This window comes from Saccopteryx leptura, chromosome 3 (genome assembly GCF_036850995.1).
Source record: "Saccopteryx leptura isolate mSacLep1 chromosome 3, mSacLep1_pri_phased_curated, whole genome shotgun sequence".
In the NCBI taxonomy this organism is placed as follows: Eukaryota; Metazoa; Chordata; class Mammalia; order Chiroptera; family Emballonuridae; genus Saccopteryx; species Saccopteryx leptura.
The window spans coordinates 98,184,095-98,196,235 of NC_089505.1; the positions used below are offsets into that span (position 1 = coordinate 98,184,095).

The window sequence follows — 12,141 nt, forward strand, 5'->3', positions numbered from 1 at the left end:
CGGCCCAGCATGCAAAAGTCCCAAGTTTGATTCCAGGCCAGAGCACACAGGAGAAGCACCCATCTGCTTCTCTAACCTTCCCCCTCTCCTTTTTCTCTGTCTCTCTCTTCCCTTCCAGAAGCCAAGGCTCTACTAGATCAAAGTTGGCCCGGGCACTGAGGATGGCTCCATGGCCTCCACCTCAAACGCTAGAATGTCTTCGGTTGCAAGGGAGCAATGCCCCAGATGAGCAGAGCATCGCCCCCTGGTGGGCATGTCGGGTGGATCCCAGTCAGGCACATGCGGGAGTGTCTCCTGCCTCCCACTTTTCACTTCAGGAAAAAAAATACAAACACACTGTAGAACTGTATATAAATATCTTCTTTATATTCTTATTTTATAAGCTTTAATACTTTTAAAGTATATTAATTTTTTGCTTTTTAAACTTTTAGATTATTGTGACCTAATCCTCAAAAAATTCTCTGATGTCATGGACAATCCCCCTGAGTGTTGTCAGCAAGATGTCATTCATTTATTCCTTGGTGACATCATCCCCAAGCCCAAGTAAGGTTCTTGATGCAGTCACAGATGTTATGATCCTTTCAGAATTGCATCAGTGTCTTCCCCAGTTTCAGCAATGGCCTTGGCAAAGGTACTCCTCAAACCATAAGCCTTAAAAGTTGCTCTAACTTCTTTGTCCATTGGTTTGACCAAAGACATGGTGTCTAGAGGGAGAAATACCTCTTTGATATTGGGATGCAGATCACCAATCAAAGGAGGATATCCAGGAGCATTATCTACAATCTTGAACACTGTGTTACTGTCCAAACTACTTCTTCAAGTTGATGGCAAAGCAATTCATGACAGTATCTTGGAAAAGTAGCTGGGCCATGCATGATGTCTTATTGTTCCTGTAGCACACTGAGTGTGTGCACTGTTAATATGCTTGAGGCCCTGGGATTTTCACTGTGCTAAATCACAAAGGTTTTTAATGTGTAGCCTTCAATATTACTCCCAAGCAAGACTATAATTCTGTTCTTAAAAGCCTTGAGGCCCTGGCCGGTTGGCTCAGTGGTAGAGTGTCAGCCTGGCGTGCAGGAGTCCTGGGTTCGATTCCCAGCCAGGGCACACAGGAGAAGCACCCATCTGCTTCTTACCCCTCCCTCTCTCCTTCCTCTCTGTCTCTCTCTTCCCCTCCCGCAGCCAAGGCTCCATTGGAACAAAGTTGGCCCGGGTGCTGAGGATGGCTCTGTGGCCTCTGCCTCAAGCGCTAGAGTGGCTCTGGTCGCAACAGAGCGATGCCCCGGATGGGCAGAGCATCGCCTCCTGGTGGGCATGCCGGGTGGATCCTGGCCAGGCGCATGTGGGAGTCTGTCTAACTGCCTCCCTGTTTCTGGCTTCGGAAAAATACAAAAAAAAAAAAAAAAAAGAGCCTTGAAACCTGGCATTGACCTGGACTCCTTGTAGACAAAAGTCCTTTTAGGCATCCATTTCCAGAAATAGGGAGGTTGTATTCATATTGAATATTTGTGCTAGCAAGTAATTTTCCTCCATAATCAACTTGTCTATAGAGTTTCCAAAATTCATCAGCTATCTTTATATCAGCACTCTCAGACTCACCACTCATTTTCAAATCATGTAATGAACAATGATACCTGAATCAGTTAAACCATCCAGAGCTAGCAATAAATTCAACTTTGTAGCTGGGTCCAGCCTTTTCTCTAAACATGCAAACAAGAGGGATGGCAGAGGTAGAAAAGGGTAAAGAAGTAATAAATGGTAAGAGAAAAACACACAATACAATATGTGGTGAACACACAGAAGAATATACAGATGATGTATTACAGAATTGTATACTTGAAACCTGTATTATTTTATTAACCAATGTCCTCCAATAAATTAATAAAAATTAAAAAAAAAAACACACCATGCAAACAAACTTTCTCCTTTTGCTAGCACTGTCATGGTGATGGGAGAGATACACTTCTGTGTCTAGTCTTCAATCAATCCAGATCATTAGAAGTTTCTCCATGTCTGATATAGGCCCTTCTCAAAATTTTGTCAGTCTCACTGCTATCAATGAAGCAGATCCTTTAGTTTACATTACTTAGTTCTTGTTCTTCAAGAGTGTAGAATGAGACAAGTCTGACTGACCAACAATACCATCACTGAGTTATTTTTAAATTTATTTTTAATTTATTGGGATGACATAGTTGTAGTTTTCAAGTGAACAACTCAATGAAACACCATCTACACACGTCATCATGCACCCCCTGCCCCGGCAAAGTCTCTCCGCACCCATATTCCCCTCTCCCCCACTTCCTCCCCTCTCTATTACCTCCCTCTCCCCCCTTTCCTTCTAGCTATCGTCACCCTGTTGTCTGTATCTATGTGTTATGTATCTCTGTTTTTTAACTGTCACTGATTTTCTACCTTTGTGGTCATTATTCACTTTTACTTTTTAATTCCAAGTCAGTCACTCAATATGGCCCCTTACAACGTCAACAATAGATTTTGTACACTACAGGGGCCATAATAAACAAAATGAGATTAAATCCAAAGAGAAAATGATGTATAAGAGGTACAGTACACATAACTTATATGAGGCTGCTGCTAGCCTAACACAGCACTGTTGTATAGCAAACTTTTTTTATAAGTAGAAAGAATACACTCTAAAATAACAATAAAAAGTGTAGTATAATAAATGCATAAACCAGTACCAGTCATTTATTATCATTGTCAAGTACTATGCACTGTACATAACTGTCTGTGCTTGGCTTGCAGTAATGCACTGCCTTATGGCCTTACCAAGGCTACCATGTCACTCAGCAATAGGAAATTTTTCATCTCCATTATCATCTTACAGGGCCACCATTTATTAAGTTTATCAGTGACCAAAATTTGGCACATGACTACATACATCATGTGCATTGTTTAACATTGAGGTTATGAAATAGAACTTAAATGGTCACAAATACTTTCTAGGAGATACCGTGTGGTACCAACGGTAATAAACTGTGGCACACAATAGGTTTACCTTAACAAATGACTGGTCTATGAGGAAAATTTGTAATAGGTGAGGAAATAAAAAAATATCATAAACTTTCACAAGACACAGATTAAGACATTTAGGGTCCTCCAAAATATCTCAAGAATACAAATACAACAAAGCTGGGTGGTATGTGCAGTAGTGTTTGCCATGTTATTCTCTATAATTTTTTATTTGCATAAAATATTTCCATAAAAAATGAATTGCCATATGACTGGAGGTGGCACAGTGGTAGAGCTTCAACCTGGGAGGCTGAGGTCCCAGGTTAGAAACCCCAAAGTCACCGGCTTAAGCACAGGCTCATCAACATGATCCCAAGGTCACTAGTTTGAAAGAGATTACTAGCTTGGCTTGAGGTACCCACCCATCCTCCATCAAGGCACATATGAGAAAGCAATCAATGAACAACTAAAGTGTCACAACGAAAAACTGATGATTGATGCTTCTCATCTCTCTCCATTACTGTCTGACTGTCCTTATCTATCCCTCTCTCTCTCTCTCTCTCTGTAAAAAAACGAAAAACAAAAAAAACACACACACAAAAGGAAATTAAGCTTTGCTTTGTTCATTAAAAGAAACTGGAATTTTTTTGCAATTTTGTTTTTAGGTGAGGAGATAAAATTCTAAAATAGATACTGTTGCTGCTGCAAAGTATGAACAAGGAGAATGGAGGTGGTGAGAGAAAGGGCGAGCGCAAACCCAAACAAAGGGCAGCACACTGGCTCTGGCTTAACCCTGGGTATGAAAGCACTCTTTGTCTTCATGGTCAATGCAAGGCCATTGAATGTCCCAGTATACAGTTAAAAAAAAAAAAAAGACAAGAGAAGAGGGAGGATGGGGAGTTCTGCCTCTTTAGGGGATATCTCCTCAGCTGCCTGGCTACAATAAGGACAAAAATTGCAAGGACACAGAAAGCTTTCCAAGCATGCAGTTCCCCAGTCTTTGTCTATTAACGCAGACCAGCAAAATGATTCATATGCCCTGCTTACACTACACAACTTCATTTTACTATGAAACAAATTCCAGAACTGCATCTCTATTTCATCTTGATCCTTTCAGTCTAGTTCATTCAGAAAACTGAAGAGGACATAGTCTTTTGGCTTTCAGTTTATACTCCAGAAATGATAATCCCTTTGCATCAGAAAAGTTTAAATTAAAAAACACATTTATTTTCTTTTGTCCAACTGTTTTTTAAAAGGCCAAATAACCTAAAAATATTTTCTAATGAAGGCAACAGCAGCTCAATGTTTAACATAGGTTCACGATAAAGATCTCACATTTCAATACAGTATCAGGATGTGATTACCATGTTCCTCACTGCTGTAACTTCACCAACTGAAAGTTAGTGAAAGAAGTTGTTATAGTTTAATTAAATTTGATTGATAACCCATTGTGTAATTATCTTTGAAGATACAGTTGGCATAAGATACCATTTCCTTTGAGGTTCTAAACAAAGAAAAGGCTCACTCTCTAGTATTAAAATTAAAAACACAAATGTTGACTTGCTTTAAAAATACACACACACAACCTGACCACTGGTAGCGCAATAGATAGACTATCAACCTGGGATGCTTAGGTCCTGGTTCAGAATCCCAAGGTTACGGCCTTGAGCTCAGGCTCATCCAGCTTGAGCGCAGGCTGGCCAGCTTGAATGCGGGGCCATTGGCTTGAGCCCAAAGGTCACTGGCCTGAGCAAGGGGTCACTGGCTTGGCTTGAGCCCCCTGATCAAGTCACGTATAAGAAGCAATCAATGAACAACTAAAAGTGATACAACTACAAGTTAATGCTTCTCATCTCTAAAAAAAAATTTTAAATGCACACACACATAGAAAGTTATTATGTCTTCATTATAGAATATTTTCATTTCAAAATCCCACTCCATCACTAAGATTTCATATGGGAATATGGCTGCTTTTAGGCAGCACTACATTAAAATTGAGACAAATCAGATTATAAATCCATTTCAATAATTAGATTATATATTAACTAGAAATTTTGCTTTAACACTATTTTAAGAATTAATGAATACCATCTTTTGAGTTGAAATGGGTATGAAATTATAAAATCAGAGATTGAAAGAATCCTGGGAGATAATCTTACAAAAATGAGTATCTAACTAAATAAAGAGAAAAAAAGACTCAGATCTTAGCTGTAACATGCTAAGATCACACAGCTAAATTTCCTTCACAATGGCAGTAGAGAATAAAAAGCCAAATCCATGTACAGTTCGCAACCTCATTTTTCCTGGGTCATGATTTACAAATGAATAAATATTCACAAGTCCCAAAGGGCCTCTAAACAATTTTCTGGAAGCCATATTGCCTTCTGAAATGAAATGGTATTTCAGTGAGAATAAAGGAATATAATAAAAACAAAGAACGACACCTAAATTTATTAACTTAAAAAAAAGAAGTACGCCCTGGCCGGTTGGCTCAGCGGTAGAGCGTCGGCCTAGCGTGCAGAGGACCCGGGTTCGATTCCCAGCCAGGGCACACAGGAGAAGCGCCCATTTGCTTCTCCACCCCTCCGCCGCGCTTTCCTCACTGTCTCTCTCTTCCCCTCCCGCAGCCAAGGCTCCATTGGAGCAAAGATGGCTCGGGCGCTGGGGATGGCTCTGTGGCCTCTGCCTCAGGCGCTGGAGTGGCTCTGGTCGCAACATGGCGACGCCCAGGATGGGCAGAGCATCGCCCCCTGGTGGGCAGAGCTTCGCCCCTGGTGGGCGTGCCGGGTGGATCCCGGTCGGGCGCATGCGGTAGTCTGTCTGACTGTCCCTCCCTGTTTCCAGCTTCAGAAAAATGAAAAAAAAAAAAAAAGAAAGAAAAGTAAATGTTATACACTTTGAAAACAAGATAAAACTATAGCTATAGCAATAGCCTATAGACCCATAGATGTCCTGTGCTTTATATTATAACTATTAACTATATTATTAACTATAACTATTTTTTAAGATCACTGTCTTAAAAAATTCAAATGGGCCCTGGCCGGTTGGCTCAGAGGTAGAACATCGGCCTGGCGTATGGAAGTCCCAGGTTCAATTCCCAGCCAGGACACACAAGAAAAGCACCCATCTGCTTCTCCACCCTTCCCCTTTCCTTTCTATTTCTCTCTTTGCTTCCCGCAGCCAAGGCTCCATTGGAGCAAAGTTGGCCCAGGCGCTGAGGATGGCTCCATGGCTTCCGACTCAGGCACTAGAATGGCTCTGGTTGCAGTGGGGCAATGCCCCAGATGGGCAGAGCATCGCCCCCTAGTGGGCATGCTGGGTTGATCCCGGTCAGGAGCATGCAGGAGTCTGTCTCTCTACTTCCCCACATCTTACTTCAGAAAAATACATACAAAAAAAACCAACTCAAATGATACAGAGGATAAATATAAGTAGAAAGTACCAGCATAGAAGAAGGTAGTATACCTTCCATCATCCAATCTTTTTCTCATAATGGTAACCACTGCCAAGTTTCTTATGTATCTTTTCAGAAATTTTCAACAATATACTGTACTGTCCTTTTTAACACCTCTTAAAAATTGTTTCTAAGCCTGACCAGGCAGTGGCGCAGAGGATGGAGGGTCGGACTGGGATACGGAGGACCCATGTTTGAGACCCCAGGGTCACCGGCTTGAGCACGGACTCGTCTGGTTTGAGCGGAGCTCACCGGCTTGGACCCAAGGTCGCTGGCTCGAGCAGGGGGTTGCTCGGTCTGCTGTGGCCCCACGGTCGGGGCACATATGAGAAAGCAATCGATGAACTAGGGTGTCACAGTGAGGGACTGATGGTTGGTGCTTCTCATCTCTCTCCGTTCCTGTCTGTCTGTCCCTGTCTGTCCCTCTCTCTGACTCTGTCTCTGTAAAAATAAATAAATAAATAAATAAATAAATAAAATTTGCTTCTAAAACTAATCACTGTGATTTTTCTAAAATGACCTAAAATATCAGCTCAGTATAGGTTTAAAAAAGGAAAATGAATTTTCTTAAAAAAAAATATATTTTTACTTATTCATTTTAAATAAGAGCGAGAGAGAAAGAGAGAGAGAGAATGGGAGGAGGGGTAGGAAGCATCAACTTCCATACGTGCCCTGACCGGGCAAGCCCAGGGTTTTGAACTGATGACCTCAGCATTCCAGGTCAACGCTTTATCTACTGTACCACCATAGGTCAGGCTGAAAATGAATTTTCTAAATCTGAGTCATTCACAATTATAAAAACATGATGATGAGGATTATTAGATAAAAGAGTTAAACAGAAAATTAACGTGCCAAGTGTTAACAGAACTATTTGGTTCACTATCCTATCTGTAAAGAACATTTTTAGCATTTAATTTCATGTCATGGAGCCAATTAAAATATAAATATTAAATAAATCACATTTTCACTTTTGACAAATTATATGATCTATTAATCTTTTTACAACTATTTCTCAATGTAGACATCTTCATTCCCTCCATGACCTTTCAATTATATCTTATTAAATTTGCTACAATCTATGCAGGCCTGTGGTGGCACAGCAGATAGAGCATCAACCTGGAATGCTGAAGTTGTGGGTTTGGTCACCAGTTCAGAACCCTGGGCTTACCTGGTTAAGGCACATAAAATAAGCAAGCAATGAACAACTAAAGTAGAGCAACTATAAGTTGGTACTTCTTACTCCTCCTGTCTCTGTAAAATTAATAAATAAAATCTTTAAAAAAAAAATTTGTGGCCCTGGCCGGTTGGCTCAGCGGTAAAGCGTCGGCCTAGCGTGCGGAGGACCCGGGTTCGATTCCCGGCCAGGGCACACAGGAGAAGCGCCCATTTGCTTCTCCACCCCTCCGCCGCGCTTTCCTCTCTGTCTCTCTCTTCCCCTCCCGCAGCCAAGGCTCCATTGGAGCAAAGATGGCCCGGGCGCTGGGGATGGCTGTGGCCTCTGCCTCAGGCGCTAGAGTGGCTCTGGTCGCAACATGGCGACGCCCAGGATGGGCAGAGCATCGCCCCCTGGTGGGCAGAGCGTCGCCCCATGGTGGGCGTGCCGGGTGGATCCCGGTCGGGCGCATGCGGGAGTCTGTCTGACTGTCTCTCCCTGTTTCCAGCTTCAGAAAAATGAAAGAAAAAAAAAAAAAAAAAAAAAAAAAAAATTTGTGGCCCTGCCCAGTCGGCTCAGTGATAGAACATAGAGCATCAGCCCAGGGCATGGATGTCCTGGGTTCAATTCCCAGTCAGGACACACAGTAAACAGGAGAAGTGGCCATCTGCTTCTAAACACCCTTTCCCTTCTCTCTTTCTCTCTCTCTCTCTCCCTCCTGCAGCCAGAGCTCAACTGATTAGCGGGAATCAGCCCTGGACGCTAAGGATGGCCCTGTGCATCCTCTGCCTTAGAAGCTAAAAATAGCTCGGTTGTAGGCATGGTACCAGATGAGCAGAGCATGGGCCCCAGACAGGCAAAGCATGGGCCCCAGACGGGGGTTGCCGGTAGACTCTGGTTGGGGTGTACAGGAGTGTCTCTCTCTCTATCTCCCCTCCTCTCTCTTGGAAAAAAAGAAAAAATAATAAATTGTCAATCAATCAATAAATAAAATTTGTTATAATCTAGTAATCACTCCTTTATAAGTAAGTTAGGTCAAATCGTAAACTAACAGTATAGTACTCCAAGTCCCGGTGAAAAAAGTTATAAAGAACAAAAGACCTAATATATTATACATATATGCAGTTTCAATAAATACATCCTAAAAGATCTGGAATTCAATATTTCAGTTTTAAATATGCATATCCCAATGATCTGGGTGGGAAAATTGACCATGCTAATGAATATAAATCTCAAAAACTCACATGACCAAAAACACATCTCAGTAGACCAACAATATGAACTTTAAAATCAGACTTGGGCTAGCCTGACTGGTGGTGGCGCAGTGGATAGAGTGTCGACCTGGATAGTGAGGTCCCAGGTTTGAAACCCCAAGGCGGCAGCTTGTGTGTGGGCTCATCCAGCTTGAGCACAGGCTCATCAGGCTTCACTGCAGGTTCACCAGCTTGAGTGCAAACTCACCGGCTTGAGCGTGGGATCATAGACATGACCCCATTGTCACTGGCTTGAGCCCAAGGTTTCTGGCTTGAAGCCCAAGGTCACTGGCTTGAGCAAGGGGTCACTGTCTCAGCTGGAGCCACCTGGTCAAGGCACATATGAGAAAGTAATCAATGAACAACTAAAGTGCCACAACTGTAAGTTGGTGCTTCTCATCTCTCTCCCTTCCAGTTTATCGGTCCCTGTCTGTGCGTCTCGTTCTCTCTCTCTCTCTCTTGCAAAAATAAACAAACAAAAACAAACAAACTCAGTTGAAGCTTTTCCCCCTTTTCCCCCTCAGCTCAGATCATCACTGAATCTACTTACTCCCCTTACTACATATGTACTTCAAAAAGTTCATCTCCTATCTTCCTAAGATTCTCTATTTTCAAAGGGAAAAATAAGGACAACTTACTTATTTTGAACAGATATTGACCAGAATTATATGACTTGAATTTTTAAAAGATTAACACTTCAGATTGTCAACAATAAACTCAGGAAAATAATTTGCCCTTTAAGGTAGTATATTCTTTAGCTCCTATAAGTTATTTTTTAATTATATAAAAAACATTAGAGGTACTTTTAATACTTTTCTTTGAAAAAGAAGTTTAAGAACATCTGTATTTCTATTATGCTCAAAAATTTTCAACTTTGTTTTTTTAAAAATTCAATTAATTTGCCTGGCCCGTGGTGGCGCAGTGGATAAAGCGTCAACCTGGAATGCTGAGGTTGCCGGTTCAGAACCCTGGACTTGCCTGGTCATGGCACATATGGGAGTTGATGCTTCCTGCTCTTCCACTCCTTCCCTCTCCTCTCTCTCTCCCTCTCCTCTCTCTCTCCCTCTCCTCTCTAAAACGATTTTTTAAAAATCTTTTAAAGAAAATAAATTAATTTAAAAAATTATAGCAAGGAGAATGAACTAGAACCATACGCAACTGATACGAATTTCACAATGTTGAGTAAAATGAAAACAAACACCAAAAAAGATAATTGTGTGTGATTACATTCATATAAAGTTTGAAAACTGAAAATAATCTACCGCATTTCTCCATGTATAAATTACTCCCATGTATAAGACACACCTTAATTTGGGGGCCCAAAATTTGAAAAAAAAAAAAGAATTATATAAAGTTATTGAACTCGTTTTATTCATCATAAAATTCATACAACTCCTCCTCCGTGCAAAAAAAAGTGGGAAATGCAAGTAAAAAAATCTACAACCGGCCTGACCTGTGGTGGCGCAGTGGGATAAAGCGTCGACCTGGAACACTGAGGTCGCCGGTTCGAAACCTTGGGCTTGCCTGGTCAAGGAACATATGGGAGTTGATGCTTCCTGCTCCTCCCCCTTCTCTCTCTCTCTGTCTCTCTCTCTCTCACTCCTCTCTCTCTAAAAAAATCAATAAATAAAAAAATTAAAATTAAAAAAAAAAGCTTTATCTTAAAAAAAAAAAAAATCTACAACCACTGTATAAGACGCACCCAGGGTTTAGAACCCCCCAAAAAAATTTTTTTTTTTTGTATTTTTCTGAAGCTGGAAACGGGGAGAGACAGTCAGACAGACTCCCGCATGCGCCCGACCGGGATCCACCCGGCACGCCCACCAGGGGGGATGCTCTGCCCACCAGGGGGCGATGCTCTGCCCCTCCCAGGCGTCGCTCTGCGGCGACCAGAGCCACTCTAGCGCCTGGGGCAGAGGCCAAGGAGCCATCCCCAGCGCCCGAGCCATCTTTGCTCCAATGGAGCCTTGGCTGCGGGAGGGGAAGAGAGAGACAGAGAGGAGGGGGGGGTGGAGAAGCAAATGGGTGCTTCTCCTATGTGCCCTGGCCGGGAATCGAACCCGGTTCCCCGGAAGCCAGGCCAACACTCTACCGCTGAGCCAACCGGCCAGGGCGAACCCAAATTTTTTGGGAAAGGGTGTGTCTTGTACATGGGGAGACATGGTCTGTTTTTGGAAATAGGTCAGTGGGAACAGACAATGACTGAAGGGAGCCAGGGGGTCTTCTGAGGTTCTGGTAATATCCACTGCTTAATATTCCATATTGGTGTTCTCAGGATAGGAAAATTGACTATGATGTTCACTTAGGATTGTTTTAGAGTACTTTGTTATCATCAATGAAATTTTATCTTTGCACAAATACAGTTCTTCCACTGTAACAAAATAAGGAGGCAGTGTTATGGCTCCACCATTTGGCCACCCTGACCAAGTTTCTAAACCTCATGTATAAAATGGAGTTGCGGTGCAGATTAAATGAGTTAATCCCTTACATGGTAGCTGCTACAGAGTCAGTGCTTAATAAGTGTTGGAGGGGGGGGTTAATTGTTATTCCTGCACTGCTCTCTAAATATACCACATCCGTCTCTTCTATGCCTTGGCCTCATCATTATCACCTAGCTCCTCCATACTGAACCAAATATTAACATTCCTCGAGACCAAATTACATCCTTCTTCCGACAAAGTATTTTATTTTCATTTTATTTTATTTTAGAGAGAGGCAGGGAGGGAGAGACAGAGAGAAAAACATCAAGCCATTCCTGTATGTGCCTGGAGTGGGGGAGTCAAACTAGCAACCTCTTTGTTTCAGGATGATGTAGCAACCAAACAAGCTATCTAGCCAGGGCTTAGCTTAGATTTTGTTTTTGTTTTTTTATTTTTAGAGAAACAAAGGAAAGGAGAGAGAGGAGAGGGGGAAGGGAAGCATTCATTTGTTGTTCCGCTCAGCTGTGCACTCATTGGTTGCTTCCCATGTGCCCCCTGACCAGGGATCAAACCTGCAACCTTGTCATTTTGGGACAATATTCTAAACCACCAAGCTAGCTGTCCAGAGCCTGACAACGCATTTTATGACTACTCTTACCTTCAACTTTCCCTTTTCTAAGATCAATAGATTTATACACAAAACAGCTAAAAAGCCCTGGCCGGTTGGTTCAGTGGTAGAGCATCGGCCTGGCGTGCAGGAGTCCTGGGTTTGATTCCCGGCCAGGGCACACAGGAGAAGCACCCATCTGCTTCTCCACCCCTCCCCCTCTCCTTCCTCTCTGTCTCTCTCTTCCCCTCCCGCAGCCAAGGCTCCATTGGAGTAAAGTTGGC

General features: G+C 42.4%; 1 protein-coding gene across 21 annotated transcripts in view; it reads right to left on the reverse strand.

Annotated features, from left to right (window-relative positions):
• The window catches only part of EIF4G3 (eukaryotic translation initiation factor 4 gamma 3), a 343,178-nt gene that overhangs the window by 274,635 nt on the left and 56,402 nt on the right, over positions 1 to 12,141 (reverse strand). The window contains exon 1 of one of the 21 annotated variants that reach the window (XM_066375316.1): positions 9,039 to 9,124. The exons of the other annotated variants lie outside the window; for them this stretch is intronic. Within the exon in view, the coding sequence (XP_066231413.1) occupies positions 9,039 to 9,064 (26 nt within the window). The 5' untranslated portion in view covers positions 9,065 to 9,124. Of the gene's footprint in view, positions 1 to 9,038; positions 9,125 to 12,141 lie in introns of those variants that run through there. 21 annotated transcript variants of the gene reach the window in all.